Genomic DNA, 17,323 nt, shown 5'->3' on the forward strand with positions numbered 1-17,323 from the left:
TTTGTCCAGTGTTTTATAGGCTACAAATTACCTCCATAAATATTCTTCCTAAAATTACGTTAAAATGAATAAATAAATAAAACAGATTTGCAGCACTAAAACCAGAAAAGGTTAAGATGCTGACTGATTCTTCCTCCCTCCCCACTCCCCAGCTCTTGCCTTTTGGGGAACAGGGAAAGTAAAAACTCTGGTGTCTGTTTAAACTAAATACCAGGCAGTATTTAGGTAAATTGCATCCTGTGAAGGATGTGTTGTTCATCAGCTGTTGGGGGCCAGGGCAGAGGGGGAGCTGCTTGGCGGTGCCGGGAGAGGAACAGGAACCGGTGTTCACTGAGCTCGTGCATCATGTCAGCTTAGTTCCTACCGCCCTGCGGGTCAGCCCTGATCATCCCTGTGTCCAGCTGTGGCGTCCACACCTGGGAGGTTTCAGTCAGTTCCCCAGAGTAGCCCAGATTTAAACCTCAGAGTCTGGCCGGGCGCCGTGGCTCACGCTGTAATCCCAGCACTCTGGGAGGCCGAGGCAGGAGGATCACTTGAGGTCAGGAGTTCGAGACCAGCCTGAGCAAGAGCAAGACCCCGTCTCTACCAAAAATAGAAAGAAATGGTCTGGACAACTAAAAATATATAGAAAAAAATCAGCCGGGCATGGTGTCACATGCCTGTAGTCCCAGCTACTCGGGAGGCTGAGGCAGGAGGATCGCTTGAGGTCAGGAGTTCGAGACCAGCCTGAGCAACAGACACTATCTCTGCTAAAAATAGAAAATAATTAGCTGGGTGTGGTGGTGCTGGCCTGTAGTCCCAGCTACTGGGGTGGTGCCGAGGCAGGAGGATCGCTTGAGCCCAGGAGTTTGAGGTAAAAAATATGTAACACAAAATTTACCGTTGTGACAATTTTTAAGTTTATAGTACATTAGGTATATTCACATTGCTGTACAACTATTACCACTGTCCCTCTCCAGAATTTTTCATCATCCCCAAATCAAACTTTGCACCTATGTTAGATGACTGAGTTTGGGCCAGTGATGTTTAGGTAGGAGTGTCACGTATCACTGTAGGAAGTGTCCTGTCCTTGTCCCACTGCCGCCTCCTCGCTGACTGCAGGGCAGAGGGGGTGGCTGGAGCTTGAGGAGCTACATTGGGCCAGAAGGTGCCACCCTAAGGATGACAGTAGAGCAAGCGAGAACGAGCTTGGGGCCCTAATTACTGCCCTCGAGCCGGCAGCTACCTCTGGTCTAAACTTGTTTAAGTCGCTGTGATTTTCAGTTCTGTTGCAGCCACCTCTATTTCTAACAAAAACGTCTCTTCACTCAAGTTTATCCGTAGTAAATTTACTTCTTCCACAGTTGGAAGTGACACCACTAGAACCTCAGATTCCAGTGATGGTAACCGCCTGTCAAAATGATGAATGACTGCAGAAATTGCATTTTCAGCCCTTGTCAGCCTTGTCATTTTTAGACTACAGCATCTATATTTTTAGTTTGTTTTTTCACTGATCCTATATCTCTTCCCCTTATTTTAGTTGCCCTTTTCCCATAACATTACAACTATCTTGACAATTTACAACAAAAAATACATTGAAGAAAAAAAAGAAGGAGGGGAGGGAGGCTGGGAGAAATGGTCTTTATTCCAGATAGCCATTGTCCTCCTGAAAATCTGAGGTTCCTTTTTTTTTTTTTTTGAGACAGAGTCTCGCTTTGTTGCCCGGGCTAGAGTGAGTGCCGTGGCATCAGCCTAGCTCACAGCAACCTCAAACTCCTGGGCTCAAGCAATCCTCCTGCCTCAGCCTCCTGAGTAGCTGGGACTACAGGCATGAGCCACCATGCCTGGCTAATTTTTTCTGTATATATTTTTAGCTGTCCATATAATTTCTTTCTATTTTTAGTAGAGACGGGGTCTCGCTCTTGCTCAGGCTGATCTCAAACTCCCGACCTCGAGCGATCCTCCTGCCTCGGCCTCCCAGAGTGCTAGGATGACAGGCATGAGCCACCGTGCCCGGCCAAGGTTCCATTATTAATGGAGAAAAGGAGGGTACACATTGGGGCATCCCTAATGATCTCTGAAACGTGTGTAAGGGCTGAAAATGAGAAGAAGAACACCAAACAAACAAAAAAGAGACACAGAAAGTCGTGCATGAGCTTTGAAGTGAGTTGGCAAGTAGGATTAATAACTGTGCTTTTACCAGGGGCCACAGAAATGCGCCAGACCAACTTCCGATGTCTAATCCGGAATCCTGTGTTCCCACAGTGGCGTCGCCAAAGCGTGGAGTGGGGTGTATTTTGGCGAAGGTTCCGGCCCCGTGGTGCTGGACGAAGTGCGCTGCATGGGGAACGAGCTCTCCGTCGAGCAGTGTGCGAGGAGCTCCTGGGGACAGCACGACTGTGCCCACGGAGAGGACGTGGGAGTATCCTGCACCCCCGTCACAGGCAAGGACTTGGCCCCATTCGTGCGCGGACCCCTGCCCCGGCACCGCTGGGGCTTGCCCCGGCGCCCCTCACCCTCAGTTTAGATGGTATCACCACGTGGGCACACACATCAATCCCCCAAATCAAACTAAAAAAAAAAAAAAATGAACACAAATCGTATATCAAAATACTATCTCCTTATTCACAGATATTTCTGAATTGTGCAATTTAAGGCTCTACAGTCCTGTAAAACTTGATCAGGACACGAGACTTTGTTGCAATGTAGGGTTCAGTAATGAAATCAGTGTGCAGTGATAAATTTCAGGCAGTAGATGTAAAGATTACGTCTTTAGTCCATTCGGCTGTTACCTTGGCTTGACTCTCAGAAGGTGTTTAAAGCTGGTAAAACCATAGTGATGCGATTGCTGACGAAAGCACACTATTAAAGAAACCAATTAGCTTTGCTCAGTTTTTAGACTATTCCAGATTGTAGCACAACTGTGGAAACATGTCAGGGGGTAGGAGAAGGGCGTGTCTGAGTGCAGACTGGTGTGTGTGTGTGTGTGTGTGTGTGTGTGTGTGTGATTACATGTTGGGGGTGAGAAGAAGGAAATGAACAGTCGAGAGAAGTTGAGTTATCACAAATCCATTGTTTTTATGGCAAAAAGAACTTGAATAAAATTTTTTTGTTTAAATCTTTCTTTAATAAAAATTAAAAAAATAACTTCTTGGAGCCTACAAAATACTAAATTTATATTTTTATTGACAATTCTCTACATGCCTTTGTTTTTATTAGCAGATTAACACATTGGTAGTCAATAAAAATAGATAATTTATGCCAGATTTTAAACCAGAGCACATGATCTTCTTGAGTCACAATTTCCCCCTCTTTCAAATGAAGATAGCCTTGTAGCGTTGCTGTGATGGTCCGATGAGGTAATACTCGTCGCGTGCCTTGCAGACAGTGCAGTGTTATGTTCGTAAATGGTTCTGTTGCTAAGAGACCTTTATTTGCTTTAAATGATCCCAGAGATTCATGAGAAGTCTGACTTTTACCCAAGATTATATATATGTTTGATAGGAGGACTATTTGGATTATTTGGGATGGAAAATGGCTTTTAAATCTACATTTTTAAAATTTAAATTTATTGTCCTGTGTATCTGCTTCGAAGTTCTTTTAATTATTCAGTTAATAAGATTCCAATTCAGATCTGTGTCATCAATAAAAGAACAAAGGCAAGATGTGCGTTCCAGTGTTTATGACTCATGGACGCCTAAGGAATAATAAATGCATTGACCCGACAGACTGTCCTTTATCCAGAATAGTTTCTTCTGTCATCTTATTTTAATATTTTTTATTTGCAGTTGAAATTTTGAACCATCTCCAAGTTAATATGTGTTCTTACTTTTTACATTTAAATGGCCCATGCTGCTTAGATTTCAAAGACTAATGTTATAGGAAACGTCACAAATATTACTTAGTCCAGAAAAATTTAAATAGATACTTCGGAATTATATCAGGATATATTTTTCTACTCAGAGGACAGGAGTACACATAGAAAGGGACACTGTCACACTTCAGCATCGATACAGTAACCCCAGGTCACCAAGCACAGATGTGATACAAGTTTAACAAGAGGCCTGGAGCTGCTGATAGTTCTCATGAAATGACAGCATTGTTTTGCCTGTTTTTGAGCGTTGATTTGCTTAGTCTCTGTGTCTCCTTCTCATCACAGATGGGGCCATCAGACTCACAGGGGGCAAAGGCAGCCATGAGGGCCGCTTGGAGGTGTATCACCAGGGACAGTGGGGCTCTGTCTGTGACGACGGCTGGACGGTGCTGAACACATATGTGGTTTGTCGGCAGCTGGGATTTAAGTAAGGCTCACTGGGATGAGGCAGCTGAATGCCAGATTCTGTCTTTAAAAATATTATTGTGTAATCTCTATTGGAATTTCTTTCTTTTTTTTATTTTATTTATTTATTTATTTATATTTTTTTGAGACAGAGTCTCACTCTGTCACCCTGGCTAGAGTGAGTGCCATGGCGTCAGACTCGCTCACAGCAACCTCAAACTCCTGGGCTCAGTCGATCCTCCTGCCTCAGCCTCCAGAGTAGCTGGGACTACAGGCATGCACCACCATGCCCGGCTAATTTTTTCTATATATATTTTTAGCTGTCCAGATAATTTCTTTCTATTTTTAGTAGAGACGGGGTCTCACTCTTGCTCAGGCTGGTATCAAACTCCTGACCTCGAGCGATCCTCCCGCCTGGGCCTCCCAGAGTGCTAGGATTGCAGGCGTGAGCCACCGCGCCCGGCCTGGAATTTCTATAATACTACAAATGCATATTCGCTATCATCTCTCTGCCTATCTAGGGAAGCACAACAATAAAAGCCATGACAGTTTGTAAGGTGATGGGTGATCATGTCTTGCTGTTTGTCTCATTCACCTTTCCCGCCACCACCCCTCGTCTTGAACAATTGGTTGAAGCCAGGGTGACTTCTAGGTCTCTCTGTGTCTCTTCCAGCAAGACTTTGCTCGATTTTATTCTCACGCTCCAATACTGTTGCATGTCATTAGTTTCGACATCGTCATGTCTAACGTTGCAGAGACGTCCGGTGTCAAATGCTTTCGTGTTTCATTATTCCCTTTCTCAGAATGTGATGGTGATTCTCACTTTTATTTGAGAAAAACAGCCCTCTTGTTATGAGATGCCCTCTAGAACTCGCCTTTGCCCTCACTCACGTAAAAGCCAAGTGTCACCCTGGGGACGTTCATCCCCTGCCACACACAGTGCATTCCAGAGCAGACCCAAGTATGTCCCCATAACCGCAAACGATGCCTTTCCGTTAAATATTGAATGAACGCCCATTCTTTCTTGTTTTTCGTGTCTCTGTGTCATGCTTGAAGGAATTGTTTGAAGCTTGAAGAAAATTGGCAACATTGTTTCATTGCAGCTTCAGATAGAGCTATTTGCAAATATTCATTCCATCTTAAAAATATGCCTTCATTCAAGCTAGGTAAAGCTGTGTTTAAATGTATATTTTAAAATTTATAAAAGTAACATAAAACAGAGAAAGTTTGGAAAAGAAAGAAAATTTTAAAAAATCCATAATGTTTTATTCTTACACCATCATTATTATAATTTGTGTGTATGACTTTATATCAGTGCTAGTAGTGGACGTGTAATTTTTATATCCATATTTTTTACCATTATATTGCTATGTAGTCATAATTTTTAATAACAATATCCATAGAAGGTTCATACCATAACTTATTGAATATTTAGTTTAGTTTAATTTTGCCTGTTACAATAATGCTATCAGGAAGATATAAATGCATGTAATTGTGCCATGTCTTGAATATTCTTGGGCAGAGCGCTTATTGGGTAAAGGGCTATGACGTAACAGCCAAATAAATACAGTGTATTGACATTTAATTAATGAGAATTACTTAATACGTGTCATTTTAAGTAAATCTCTATTAGACTGTTAACTATACTCCAATTTCATAGATTTAGAGAGTCATAAATCCTATTGTTTACTATTTATATCCACATTTTTTCCTTATTAATGAAAACGAATGACATTGATTTTTTTTCTCCATATTTTATTTAGTTTCATAAATCCATTCGGTTTTTCTTGCATACACAGTAGTATACAAACTTACTGATTCTAAAAATGTTCTCAATAATGTGTGTTAGAAGTTTTAAGTGATTGTTTTGGATGGTAGTAAAAGCATGTGCTACATTTACTTGTAGTTTAGGGAGGAATTTTTGAAAAATAATTTTTGGGGGCATGAGAAAAGGATAAACTTTTTAGGTTTCTTTGTACAAATGCAATCCCAAAGTAAAATGACTTCCTGTTGTATGTTATATGGTTGATAAGGACAGATGATAATCAGATTGGGGCATTTCATGTAAGAATGGTGAAAAACGATAGCAATGGGACATTTAGGTGAATTACTTTTCTAGTTAAGGCCTAATTAGCAAATAGGAAAAAAAGCCTTAGAACTGTCTATTAAATGTTTCATTGTTTTAATTTAGTAAAATGTTCTTTAATAAATGCTTGTATAGAAAGAAATTAAGAAAACTCATGCCAGGGAGAAAGATCTCTTTGTATTCTTAGCACAGAAATAATAAGAACATGAATTGAGGGAGATGATGGACATAAAACTTATGAGTAAGAGTTGGATTTCATAGACTGTTCAAACTGAAAGATACCTAAAATATCCTTAAACTCAGTGATTTCTGGAGGTTTGGATTTTATGGGACAAAAGAAAACAAAATTGGGGGAGAATGAAAGGATTGTAGACTAAATTACCATTTTTATTTTGTAGATCTTTCCTATTCTGCAACGTATATATTTGTTATAACATATTTAGTTTTTTGGTAGTGCAATGTTACAAATAAAGTCAGCTGGAATGCAAATATAATTTATAAAAAGTTGGGTTTCTATAATCTTATGAAAAGCCAAGAACATTGTCATTCTGATATTAATGGGCCGAAATCCAAATTTCATCACGGATTAGGAACAGTGCCTGAGTCATCCCTGAACTAATCCGCACTTTTCCTAGCGGAGAAGAGGTCAGTTAGCAGAGAAGCCTGGAGAAGCAGATGGAATCAGTGAGCTCAGGTGGCCAACACGAGCTCCGTGTTCTCACCGTCTGGTCCACACTGTGACTTCTATGGTCAGGAATTTGAGGGTTTTCCTCTTTGTCTGCATTCTCTTTGATGGGCGGGTTACATTGTAGACAAAACACAAGAATGAATGGGGAAAGAGGTTTAGTTATTCATTAGTTACCCAGGGAAATAATAGAAAATTTTTAAGATGACCAACATGTGTGATGGAGCAAACATAGCTCTTAGAACTTTGTCCCCAAGGTAGGAAAGGAACAAATACTTACCCTCTGAAGTCATGACACTTCATGAGGTTGTTTTATGTGTGGTGGTTCCTTGAAGCCAGCAGTCTACCAGCCATGTTTGTTTTATTGTCACAGATACGGCAAACAAACCTCCGCAAACCACTTCCCAGAAAGCATGGGTCCCATATGGCTGGACGATGTCACCTGCTCCGGAAAGGAAACCAGTTTCCTCAACTGTTCCAGGAAGCCCTGGGGGCGGCATGACTGTGGCCATCGCAAGGACGTTGGAGTCGCCTGCTACCCTGGCAGCGAGGGACACAGACTTTCTCTGGGTGAGGACTGGCCTGGCTCTCGGTATCCCTAATTCAGTGGCTGCTGCACCTCCACCTGCTGCTCCAGAATGTGCAATGGCGCTTTTGGGGGGGTCTATTTCCCACAACTGTCTAATTGTCAGTCAATTTTATGCAGAGAAAAAACAATCTTTTGAGTCTCTCCACCAACTATGAAATGTCTACCCCTAAATTGGGTTTCTTTACTTAGAAGCTGAAGTTTCTAAAATGTTTAGGATCACATGTATCCGAGGTATGGACTAAAGAAGCTGCAATATCCATCCCCCTACTCCTTGGTCCCCTGCTCTGGTTTTTATTTACTTTGAATTCTAATGAACTATGTGAGACAGGATTAAAAAAAAAGAAATTCCATCTCCTCACCGCCACCCCAGCTCTGCCCTGCATCTAAGGATTCAGTTGTTGTCCCTGGCCAGCCATTGCTCTCTCGAGATTGTCAGGGGGCTTCTAAGTGGATTCCTTGCAGTTAATAGCCCACCCATCTTTCTAAGATGCTCTTGTATTCCAGAAACCCATCAGGGACCTTTGCTACTCCCAAATTATAATTTTTTTTTAGCTTTGTAGTTGGATCAAAGGCCACTAACTCCTCTAACCGTCTTGCAATAATTCTGGATACAGAACCTTTTACGGGCAAAGAACAGTTAAACATTCTTGACAGATTCTCAATGTCTGACAAGTAGGGGAGAATAAATACCCCTGAAAAATACAGAAGGAGGCATTTGGAAGACTTTCCAGAAATGCTCTTGTAGCTCTGTTATGTACCTACACATGCATCCATGTGTGTGTGTGTGTGTGTGTGTGTGTGTGTGTGTGAGTGTGTGTGTGAGTGGATGTTAAAATGTCATAGGTAGCCTTTTAGCCTCAGAATTGAACCAGCCCCTTCTTGTATCCATTTGTTTTGGGACCGTGAAGCTGAAATCTTCACATTATAAAGTAACAAAACTTGTTGATTCCCACAGCATTAAGCATATTGCATACTTTAAGTTCGTCAAAGTGGATGGTTATTCCTCGTTGTACTCTGAACGGTGAGATTGTGGTGACTCACTGCACTAATCTAGCATTATATCAAGTAGAAATACACGTTTTTATTCTATCCCTTGTGGGTTAGAGTTCCAATTTTCTTTCTTTGTATTTGTTCTCCTTGTCCCTTGCTCTATTCTTCTTTTGATCCCCCCAGGATTATGTGATAAATGATTGCGTGTGGCTGGGGAGAAGGAAGCTGTTTGCTAGAAATGGACCCTCTCGGCCCCAGAGAGGAAGTATTAGGGTCTTGGGGTGACAGCTCAGATGTGCTCTGTCACCACATCTGGTGACAGAATACCGTGTAATCTGAGTTCTCTGCAGGCCTGTGTTGTTAACTACATCGGAGGGTTAGGACAACTGACCTTTCCAGTTCACCTGAAACTCTTTTTAATTCTAGGACTCTAAAAGTATTTTTTAAAAATTTAAAAAGCGGAAGGTGATAATGATTAATAAAATATGTGATCACTATTATGAATCTCTTTGGTTCTATTCTAATCTCAGTAATGTGTCTATTAACTCAAGTCATTTGTCCAAAGAACATTATGTCTTTGGACATATCCTTTGAGGAAATATCCTTTGAGGAAATGATCATATGACCATTTATTCAGTCAAATAGATCGTTACTTTCCCACTTACTAAAAAATACTTTATATTGAAAAGATAAGCCTAGAGAAGGAGATCGTGGTTTACTGATACAAATAACAGCATTTAAGAAACAGTAGAGGCTGGGCGCGGTGGCTCACGCCTGTAATCCTAGCACTCTGGGCAGCCCAGGTGGGTGGATCGTTTGAGCTCAGGAGTTCGAGACCAGCCTGAGCAAGAGCGAGACTCCGTCTCTACTAAAACATAGAAAGAAATTATACAGACAGTCAAAACTATATATAGAAAAATTATCCGGGCATGGTGGTGCATGCCTGTAGTCCCAGCTACTCAGGAGGCTGAGGCAGGAGAATCGCTTGAGCCCAGGAGTCTGAGGTTGCTGTGAGTGAGGCTGACGCCACGGCACTCACTCTAGCCCGGGCAACAGAGTGAGACTCTGTCTCAAAAAAAAAAAAAAGAAAAAAGAAAAAAGAAAATAGAAACAGTAGAGGATTTTACTACTTACTTTTACTTCTGCACTTGACTTTAAATGTGAATGCAACTCTTCTCAAAATTAGCTTTAGCCCATTTAGCACACTCTTTTCCGTCTGCAGTAGGTGGAATACTCAAAAGTAAAATTCTAAGCCAGTAAAAGTAGTTCTGGTAAGAATACAGTTAGCACCTGTGTGAGTGAGAGGCAATTTCTGGGGGGTAAATACGTGGACTTCTCACTTTATTTATTTTTTATTTTTATTTATTTATTTATTTTTAAGACAGAGTCTCACTCTGTTGCCTGGGCTAGAGTGAGTGCTGTGGCATCAGCCTAGCTTACAGCAACCTCAAACTCCTGGGCTCAAGCGATCCTCCTGCCTCAGCCTCCCGAGTAGCTGGGACTACAGGCATGTGCCACCATGCCTGGCTAATTTTTTCTATATATATTTTTAGTTGTCCAGATAATTTATTTCTATTGTTTTAGTAGAGACGGGGTCTCGCTCTTGCTCAGGCTGGTCTTGAACTCCTGACCTTGAGCGATCCACCCGCCTCGGCCTCCCAGAGTGCTAGGATTACAGGTGTGAGCCACTGCGCCCGGCCGGACTTCTCACTTTAACATGACACAGATTCTAAACTTCAGAGTGTTAAGCCCTAGCAAAGATTTCTTTCCCAGTGAGGTTGCCTCTTACTCAGTTTTACAGTATAAAATTAGACTTTTAATTTGTAGTTATGCTATATTTTGTCTTTTTTCTAAGAGATAGTATTATTTTCCAAAAATAGTGTATTATATCAATGTTACAGGAAAAATTAAAGAAAACTGCTAGAAATCAATTTGAGATATATAATTAAAGATACTGTATACCCAGAGATTTTTTAGCTTTCCCAAATATTTTATATTAAGATTTTGTAAAGGCCAGGCGCAGTGGCTCACACCTGTAATCCTAGCACTCTGGGAGGCCGAGGTGGGAGGATCGCTTGAGCTCAGGAGTTCGAGACCAGCCTGAGCAAGAGCGAGACCCCATCTCTACTAAAAATAGAAAGAAATGATCTGGACAGCTAAAAATATATATGGAAAAAAATTAGCCGGGCATGGTGGCGCATGCTGGTAGTCCCAGCTACTCGGGAGGCTGAGGCAGGAGGATCGCTTGAGCCCAGGAGTTTGAGTCTCTCATGCTTCATGCTTGTTTCAGCTGTTCTAATGCTCTCGAATGGCGGCCTAGGTTTTCCTCTCTGACTGGTGTATGGAGAAAACAAGAAGGAGGGATGCATGGAGGTTTTTATCCATGGCCAGTGGGGAACCATCTGCGACGATGGATGGAGTGACAAGGACGCAGCTGTGGTCTGTCGGCAGCTTGGCTTTAAGTAAGGAAAGTTTCGTTCTTTGTGGTGGTTACTGGTGCCCATTTCTGACTTTTTTGTGCTTGTTCTAATGAGTTACTTCTTATCTAAAATTCGTTTATATTATTCAGCTGAAAATACTGGTAGCATGTTGATTTGATTCAGAATTATAACAAAGTAACAGGTAGAGTCTATGCAAATTTTTCTATCATGAGAAACCTTATGTCACGTAAGATACAATATTTGATACAATGCAAATGCAAATTTGATCCAATGACCATTTATTATTATTTAATATCATTAAATGAGTTTTACACAAAAAAGATTTAATTCTAAGAGAAACTTTAGAAGCATCTTTTTGGGCACAGGAATCTTCCATCACTAAGCATTTCTATTTTTTTCTTTTTTTAAAGTTAAATTATTTACTTATTTTTAGTTAAAAATTTTTTTTTTCAGACAGTCTCACTTTCTCACCCTGGGTACAGTGCTGTGGCATCAGCCTAGCTCACAGCAACCTCAGATTCCTGGGCTCAAGCGATCCTCCTGCCTCAGCCTCCCGAGTAGCTGGGACGACAGGCATACGCCACCATGCCCGGCTAATTTTTTCTGCATATTTTTAGCTGTCCAGATCATTTCTTTCTATTTTTTTAGTAGAGACGGGGTCTTGGTCTCACTCTTGCTCAGGCTGGTCTTGAACTCCTGACCTTGAGCAATCCTCCTGCCTCGGCCTCCCAGAGTGCTAGGATTACAGGCTAGGGTTTTTTTCTTTTTTTGACAGTCATGAAATAAATGGTTTTTAGCACATGCAGAGGCTAATTTTAATATGCAAAAATTAGAGAACGTGGAACGGGGGCACAGGCTGTGATTTGCTCAGACGCGTGATGGACTGACTCTCCGTGTGCCTAAGAAGGCTCTGTTTGCAGGGGCCCCGCCAGAGCACGAGGCGTGGCTTACTTTGGGGAAGGAGCAGGACCCATCCACGTGGACAACGTGAAGTGCACAGGACATGAGAGGTCCTTGGCTGACTGCATCAAGCAGGACATCGGAAGACACAACTGCCGCCACAGCGAGGATGCAGGCGTTATTTGCGATTATTCTGGCAAGAAAGCGTCAGGTAACAGTAAGAAAGGTGAGCCGCCTTCTGGGGCCCTAAGCAAGCCACAGGATGCTGACCCCCACCTCGTTACTCCAAGGAGGGCTTTGGTGACATAAGTCCCGTGCAGCAAGAACGTATGCAGTCAGTGCCTGCTCCTGGTGGTAGTATTTAGAGCAGTGGTTCTTGGCAAACTTGCCCAGGTGGGGCTTGCAGAGAGAGCATGCTCAGGGCTAGGAGCGGATTTCCAGAAACTGTGATCCCTGGGATCACCCCCTTTGTACATTCTTAACGGTTCCTATATTCCCTTCTTTGGATGAAATAAAGCTGTCCTTGAAGATCCAGAATTGATATTTCCGTCTTAAAAAGGAAAGCAATGGAAATAGAGAGATGAATCCAACAAAGGCACTTCTTCACTCTTATTTTATTCTGTTATATTTTTTTTTTATTTTATTTTTTGAGACAGGGTCTCTCTCTCTGTCACCCAAGCCGGAGTGCAGTGCTGTGATCACAGCTCACTGCAACCTCCAAGTTCTGGGCTTACACGATCCTTCCACGTGAATCTCTCAAAGTCACTGGGACTACAGGTGTGCACCACCACGCCCTACTAATTTTTTTAAAATAATTTTTTGTAAGGATAAGGTCTTGCTACATTTGCTGAAAAGAACAGTCATCTCTTTGTCTGCATTGAAAGTTCATATTTTTGTGCCATTGGCTTTTGTTAAGATCAGGTACATCTAAGTATTTGAGTATTATTCTTTTCTAAAACCTTTTAATAACTGCCAAAGACAGTGCAATAAATGAATGCAATAAATGAATTGGATGTTGGTTTTTTTTTTACGTTTAAAAACATTTTTTTCTTTTAAGCATTTTAGAGCATTCTGGATGTTGTTAATATGATTCTTCACTATCTGAGGAGCTTTTGAGTGTAGACAGAACATTGACAACTCCTTGTGCTTTATTTTTTTACATATACATATACATACACATAGGAATTGGTAAGACAGTTTTCTCTACATTCTGATTATTAAGTTCCCTTCAATAATTTAAACTACACTTACAAATTGAATATAACTGATTCTTTGGATTATGTCAAATCCCTGAAGTAGTTATAAAATATAAAAATTCAATAACTGTGAAATATTTTACTACACTTCTATGTAAACCTATTCTAAAAGATGAGCTACCGTAGGTTTGTTTCTTCATTGTTTATGTGTTTGTTTTTATGCCTTTCTGGAGTTGTGGCAATACTTATTTTGACTCCTTTCCATGGTTATAACAATGTTGCCAGACCTCAAGTAAAAAGATTTCCTGCTACACTAGCTAGATTACAGAAACTGGCTCAGGAACCGATTGATTTGATATTCACACTCTTGACTGGTGACTTCTATAAGGTGATTCAAACTCAAGTCATTGGTCATTGGTCATCTGATGGGGTCCTTTTATAAATGAACTTCATTTTGCTTTTTATTTATTTTTTATAACAGTTTGTGGGTTTAAATACATTTTATTCTCTTGCAATCTGGTGCTTTGTCTCAGAGTGATGTCAACTTCAGGTTTTGCTTGCTCACTGTTACATCATTCCTTTTCTTGGCATCATATACATTTAGCCAACTTGGAGCACTATTGGAAACTTATGTTTTTTTTCTAATATCCTATAATATGCAGTGTCATCTAGAGGACTCATATTCTAAGAGCTGAAGTTACAATTTGACAGCATGCCTCTGAGATCATTTGGCAAATTAGTCATCTTGGCACACATTGTCGGACCTCTTTCTCCATCAAGAAATAACGACTGCTAATTCCCCACTGGGCTCTCCTCTACCTGAGTATCATGGGGGACCATTAGTCCCCATGAGGTCTCGTGTTCTTGGCAAGATGCCCACCCTTCTGTCCTTACGCAAATGGAAAGACAGTGCGTATCTGTGCCTGATCCACACGTACTTAACCAAAGAAGCAAAGTACCTCTATATACATTCTCTTGCTTTCTAAAATTATTTTAAAAATTGGTCATATCTGTTAGATTTGCCCTTCTTTTTTACACCACCTTGCATGTCATTTTCATTGAACTCTTTTTTGTATGTTCCTGACAGAAGTCTGTTACCTGGGGAAGTTTGACTGTATTACCCATCAATACAGTTGACCACTTAAATTGGCTTAGCAAACCCTTTTCATACGTTAATACCCCGAGTAAACGTAAATTCAGATCGGAATTCTAGCCTGGGAATGTTTGCTCCTTTGAGTTACATATTCATCTGTGGCTTGGAACAGTGGTGCATTTGGAAAGTGAGTCATTTAGACCCTTACTGCCTTTGCCATTCTCTTATTTTGTTTGACATTCCTGAACTCCGGGACAGCTTCTATAGTTGGCAGCAGGACACGACCAGGACAAGGCACTAGACGGGGTCACACAACTCAGAAGCCCTAAAACCCCTTGGAGCTAAAACCTCATAAAATTTCCCATGTGTTTGCAACTTGCTACCATTTGGTCGAATGAGGACACTTTTTATCTTCATTATAGGAAAAGTTATCCTACAATTTGCAGAGAAAGGGATTTTGACATAGAGGAGGAAGCATCAGGGGAGTACAACACTTATTGTGCCTTTACCCCTCCATCAGCAGCGAGGGTCTAACTCCTGACCTTCCTCCTTCAGGGCCCCTGGCGTCTGTCTGTGGGCTGAGGTTACTGCACCGTCGGCAGAAGCGGATCATTGGTGGGAAAAATTCTTTAAGGTAAAAGGTTCTTTGAAGCAGATTTTCCATATTAAAGAATTATTTATATACATACAGCGTTACAAACTAGGCATGTTCTATTATTATAGAAGGGATTTGTTTCATTCATTTTATTTTCTAAACTAAATACAGACTGCGCTGATAATCACACTGTCTTTTGACCTGTGTTTAATTTATATAGACCCTGTTCTTCTTTTTTTTTTCTTTTTTTTTTTTTTTGAGACAGAGTCTTGCTCTGTCAGCCGGGCTAGAGTGCCGTGGCGTCAGCCTCGCTCACAGCAACCTCAAACTCCTGGGCTCAAGCGATCCTACTGCCTCAGTCTCCTGAGTAGCTGGGACTACAGGCATGCGCCACCATGCCTGGCTAATTTTTTTCAATATATATTTTTAGCTGTCCAGATCATTTCTTTCTATTTTTAGTAGAGACAGGGTCTCTCTCTTGCTCAGGCTGCTCTCGAACTCCTGACCTTGAGCGATCCTCCCACCTCGGCCTCCCAGAGTGCTAGGATTACAGGCGTGAGCCACCGTGCCCGGCCATCTCTTTTTTTTTTCTTAAGAATACTTTTGACTTACGGAGAAGTTTCAAGAACAGTACATAGAGTTCCCACACACCCCTTTCCCAGTCCCTCTGCGGTCACATCTTACATTACCAGGCTACCTTTGTCATACTTAAGGGACCGATCTTACTTAGCATCACTATTAACTAAATTCCACACGTTATCTGAATGATTTCACTAGTTTTCACCTTATGTCCATTTTCTCTCCAGGATTCCACAGAGCCCCTTGCATATCACATTTGGCTGTCATCTCTTCTTAGCCTCCTCTGTTCCATGACAGTTTCTCAGGCTTTCCTTGTTTTGGTGACCTAGGCAGCTTTGAGGCATCCCGGGCAAGCGCGTTGTAGAATGTGCTCAGTCTGATGTCCCTGTGAGTAGACGAAGGCTGCGGGTCTGTGGGGGAGACCACAGAGGTCAGATGCCTTCTTGTCATGGCCTCTCGGGTCACACTCCCAACATAGCTGATCACTGACGCCTTCGCCTTGATCACTGGGTCAGTGTAGCATGTGCCAGGGTTCTCTGCTGCGGAGGGCTTCCATGCTCCTGGGAAGGAACATGGGAAGGGCATAGCAACTGTGAGGGCTGGGAGGTCAAGGCCGCCTCCTCACATGCACCGTCTGGACTGCGTCCACACAGGCAGGTGCCTCTTTCCCCTTGGGCCTCCCTGGGATGGAAGTTTCAAGTGCCCTGGAGGCTTTGCCAAGCTTTCTCTTCCCTGTGCCATGATGACTGTGAACAGTGGCTCCATGGCCAGGACCCAGAGGAAGGACAATGATGACATGGACATGTCATGTGAACAAGAAATGAAGCATCGTTGTTTTGAGCCATTGAGATTTGGGGGTGTTTGTTACTGCACATTACAGAGCCTATTCTTTCTCAGGGAAAGGATCGTTGTAAGAAGAGATGACAGCCAAATGTGATATGTGGGAACTCAAGGGCAGAAGTCAGCAGGGTTGGGGCCACAGAAGGCACAGTGTGTCCATTAGTGGTTTACAACTCAGCCTGGGACACAGCCAGACATGGGAGGTCTGCTCTGATGTGATGTGGCCTCCGTGGCTTGATGGGGGGCCAGATACCATTAAATCCCCCTGTCACAGGGTGAAGCTCTCCCTTCTAGATCTCTCCTAATTACTGCAACACACATTGATTTTGTCATACATCTCATCTCAAATCAAATCATCACCTCCCATCAACCATAGCCAAGACCTGCTCCCGACTTTGTATTTCTGACCCTGGTATAGTCCTCTTCTCTTTACCAACTCAGAATCTTAGTATTATTTTTGGACACAGCTTCTGCTGTGGTCAATCACTTGTAGAGGTTCTACCCACAATGTTACACTGACTTTCAACTTTTCAATTCTATGGCTCCCTGTCCACTTCAGAACCTCCTACCCTTCTGTCTGCACCATTATGACAGATGCTATTTAACTTCCTGCTCTCTCTTCACCCTTCCCTTCCTCCCTTCCTGGTGTCTGTCTCTAATCTAAAGACCTGATCAATTCTTTCTACTATGCGAACTCCCTTCGTGGTCGACCATTGGTCTTCCACAGTCCGGTTTCAATCTACTTGCCCAACTCATCTCCTGTTACCCCTGCACCTCAAACTCACAGCCCAGACAGCCTGCTGGGCCCATTTTCCAAGTGCGTGTGGTTCTTTGTGAAAAGGTCCCTCTTCCTCTTATGCTTTAACCTCTTTTCTCCTTCTCCAAGTGACAGATTCTGGCAACCCCTCAATGCTTGGCTCAAATGTCATCTCTTCTGTGAAATCTTGATTCTTTTCCTATTCTGGACAGAATTAATCATTCCTTTTTCCTTTTCCAGTTTGGAAAAATCATATTTGCTCTTTGGTGTTTGACTCAAGAATCACCTCTTATTTTCCTTCTTTCTGTATTAGT

General features: G+C 42.1%; 1 protein-coding gene across 9 annotated transcripts in view; it reads left to right on the plus strand.

Annotated features, from left to right (window-relative positions):
• Positions 1–10,805: 10,805 nt before the first annotated feature.
• The window catches only part of LOC123629799 (neurotrypsin-like), a 32,813-nt gene continuing 26,295 nt past the window's right edge, over positions 10,806–17,323 (plus strand). For 7 of the 9 annotated variants that reach the window (XR_006732263.1, XR_006732264.1, XR_006732260.1 and 4 more), the window contains exons 1-3: positions 10,808–11,070; positions 11,970–12,175; positions 14,794–14,872. Coding sequence is in view for 1 of the 9 variants with exons in the window: in XM_045539182.1 (XP_045395138.1) it covers positions 10,976–11,070; positions 11,970–12,175; positions 14,794–14,872 (380 nt within the window). In the remaining 8 variants the exon portion in view is untranslated. Of the gene's footprint in view, positions 11,071–11,969; positions 14,873–17,323 lie in introns of all 9 variants that reach the window. The other 2 variants (XR_006732266.1, XR_006732267.1) reach the window with 2 other exon arrangements.

The sequence above is a fragment of the Lemur catta genome, unplaced genomic scaffold, assembly GCF_020740605.2.
Source record: "Lemur catta isolate mLemCat1 unplaced genomic scaffold, mLemCat1.pri scaffold_43_ctg1, whole genome shotgun sequence".
NCBI lineage: Eukaryota > Metazoa > Chordata > Mammalia > Primates > Lemuridae > Lemur > Lemur catta.